The 3326-nt window shown below is 41.4% G+C and overlaps 1 protein-coding gene across 1 annotated transcript; it reads right to left on the bottom strand.

Moving 5' to 3' along the window:
• Positions 1 to 706: 706 nt before the first annotated feature.
• LOC114384235 (GATA transcription factor 12-like) lies at positions 707 to 3103 on the bottom strand. Its single transcript, XM_028343890.1, has 2 exons — positions 2577 to 3103; positions 707 to 1858 (listed from the first exon to the last, which is right to left on the bottom strand). Exons 1-2 carry the CDS (start codon positions 2865 to 2867, stop codon positions 998 to 1000), a joined length of 1152 nt encoding a protein of 383 aa, XP_028199691.1. The 5' UTR covers positions 2868 to 3103; the 3' UTR covers positions 707 to 997.
• Between the last annotated feature and the right edge of the window lie 223 nt (positions 3104 to 3326).

Below are 3326 nucleotides of genomic sequence, written 5' to 3'. Positions count from 1 at the left end.
TGGTTAATTTTGAAAATCGAGATAATCCTGGATAAATCTGAAGTCGTGTATAAACACTTTCAGATTGAATCAAATTTCGGGGTTCAACCAAAATTGTTCAATCGGATAAAATCAGAAGATTATAATTCAAGAATTTTGTTTTGGTCTTGTATGTTTTTCACATGTTATGCTTTCTGAACCAGGATGATTATTTATAATCAAAGAACAGGTGGTTCTTGGCGGTTGATGGAAGTTATTTATTTTTAAAAATTGCCGTTGATGGAAGTTTTAGTAACTTCCATGTAACTTCCAACCGTTGATGGAAGTTTTAGTAACTTCCATGTAACTTCCAACCTTTGCCTAAACCGAACATCTCGTTATTACATTAAAACAAGCGTGCACTCTTATTTTAACACAATAAAGAGATCAATTACACTAAAATGTCCAACATGTGAGGGGGTTACTCTTCATTAAATAATCTTACATAAAAATTACCCACAATTACTTTGCTTGGAAAAACCTTGTCCATGCAATTTAATCTATTGAGAGGAGCCCTCCATTTTCTTTTTCTTTAGTTTCTTTCTTTCTATGGCAGCTGCAGAAACTTTTTATTATTTAATTGTTGACCCAATTACAGAGATACAGCTAACATACAAGTAAACATGCAGTGTCAAAAATAATAAAACCACTAAAGTCAGAATAATAGTTCAAAATATCAAAACATATGAAGTAGGAAAATTTTTTACTTTTGAGTAATTAATTAACTTTCGATCATCGAGTCTACCAAAATATGGCCTAAACAAAAACGGCTTCAAGAAATAATAAGAGTCCTCATGAGACCAGTCTACATAAACTAAAAAATTATGAGTCGGGGAAAAAAACCATTCCCTAACAGAATTAGAATGAAAAAAGAAAGAAAGAGAGAAACGAAGAAGAACTCTCTAATGGGTATATAATAACTCCGCTACAAATTAAAATTACCAGAGGCTCCACCGCAGCTGTCCTACACTAGCACCTTCTAGATAAGCTGCCTGAAATCGGGGCCCACGGGTTGGTGGATCAAGTAATCGTCACCGTTGGATACATCAAACATCATGTTCTGATGATGTTGATGATGGTGATGGTTATGATTATGGTGGTGGTGGTGTAGGAACTGTTGTTGTTGCTGGTGGTGCTGCTGGTGGTGTTGCTGGGCCCGCACCATTTCCTTCTGCCTTCGCAGCTCCAGCACCTTGCGGTGCGAGTTGGAGTGCTTAGTCAGAACAAAAGTCGGGCTCGCCGCGGGCCTGTACTCGGGCACCAGCCTGCCCGACTTGAACCTCACGCCACAAGCGTTGCACAGAGTCTTCGGTCCCATGGGCCCGGTCCGCCACTGCGGGGTCTTGTCCGTGGCGCAGTGCAAGCACCTGCGCCCGTCCCCGCCACTGCCGTTGCCATCGCTGCCGCTGTCCTTCTTCCTCGGCCCGGCCTTTGCGGCCTTTTTTGCTGGGGCCGGCCCGTGCTCGGCGGGAGCAGGAACGGTGACCTCGGAGTCCGAGGACGATGAGGTTGTCGGGGACAGGACGAGGAGGCGCGAGGCCCAGTTGCATGGGGGCCCGCGGGACCTCTTGCTGCGGGCCTTGGCTGGAACCGACACTTCCGAATTGAATATTGGGCTGTTTCTGGTGGGCTCATAGTGGAGCCCGCCGCTTTTGGTGGTGGGCTCCGGGGTGTGGGGCCCGCTTCTGGTGGTGGGCTCGTAGTGGAACTCGCGGGCCTCTGATACGTCGTAGTTTCGCGCATTCATGCCTGATATCAGCTGCATCTGCTGCAGGTCCTCGCTCGAAAACGACTCCTCCACGAAATTCGAAAGCCATTCTAACTCCGCGATGTCATCATACTGCTTTTCAAATTTCAATCGCAAAACCATTAGCTCTATAAAAAAAAACATTAATGTAAATATTACTATGATATAATATAATGTCTATATTTGTTATTATTGTATATACATTAATTTCTTGCAGGGTCATTTCATCATGTTCAGCTAGCTAATGCTTCCACATGTGCAGTAATCAACCGTAGCATTTATTTACGTTAGTTATAGCCAGCGAATAAATTTCAATGTTTTTTTTAAAAATGTAATAATTTGAAGGAATTATTGTAAGAGAAGTAGTTTTTGGGCCGTGAAATGTGGATAATTCTGTTACGTTTCCTGAAATTCGTGGCAGGATGAGAGAAGGACAAAACTAGCTGTGATATTTGTTTACACAAGTTAGCTATTTTAACGGGAGAAAAAAAAAGGTCAAATTGGTACGTTACTCATCGGTTATGTTACGAGGTTGTGAAATTTGTTTACACAAGTTAGCTATTTCAAGTATTGGGAGGCATGTACGTTACTCATCGGTTATGTTACGAGGTTGTGAAATGTATTGAGTTTTACCACAAGAAATCGAAGACAAAAAATGCTTAACCAACTTAGGTAGATTCTTGATGTGAATTGTATTAGTTTGATAATTGAATGTTGTGGAGGAGTAATACAAATAACTAATGTTATAAATAATAATAATAATATTATTACAACTATATATTGTTATAATTAATTAACTAATGTACTATACCGGAACGCAGAGGTCACCGGAGAAATGGCCGTCGGATAGATTCTGGCTACCGACATCAGGGACGGTATTGGGGTCGGAGCCAGAGAAGGAGGAGGAGTTGCAGCTGTCAACGACGGTGGTGACGGTGGAAGAGTCGGTCGTGATGGAGTCGAAGGTGGCGTCGGTGATGACAACGTCGTCGTTGGAGAAGTCCAAGAGGTCCTCCACAATGAAGTTGTCCGGGTTGTTGTTGTTCTTGTTGGTGTCGAAGGTGAATTGTGGGAAAATTGGGGAAGAGTTGGGTGATTCCATGGCTAAGAAGAAAAAGGGTTTTTTTTTTTTTTCTGTGTTGTGTTGTTTTGAAGATAAAATTTTTAGATTCTTCTAGGTTAGGAGGGAAAATGGCGATGACGACGTAACAAGAAGAGTGAAGAAAATTAGTGAGTGAGAAAGTATAGGGAGTTTGAGGAAAAAGTGAGAGAGGGTGTGGTTTTGAGTGGAGACTGGGAGAGAGAGAAAAGGAGAGAAGAGGGTTTATTTGCGCTTGAAGGGGACAAGCGACACCTAAATTATAGGACTTTTCTTTTGTGCCTCGTTTTTTTCATTTTCTTTTTTAACCAGGGAGGAGAAAAAAGTCTCCTGCCGCAAAAATTAAAAGTGAAATAAAAAGCCTAAAATATTAAATTAAAGAGGTTGAGTTAAAAAAAACCAAAGGAATTTAATCTTGAAGTTACTTTGATGCCCTTTTCCTTTGCCGGTTTTCTCCTCGTT

The sequence above is a fragment of the Glycine soja genome, chromosome 14 (assembly GCF_004193775.1).
Source record: "Glycine soja cultivar W05 chromosome 14, ASM419377v2, whole genome shotgun sequence".
NCBI classification, from domain to species: Eukaryota; Viridiplantae; Streptophyta; class Magnoliopsida; order Fabales; family Fabaceae; genus Glycine; species Glycine soja.
Note: the sequence above shows the minus strand (reverse complement) of the source record. Positions and strands in the feature narration are given on the sequence as shown.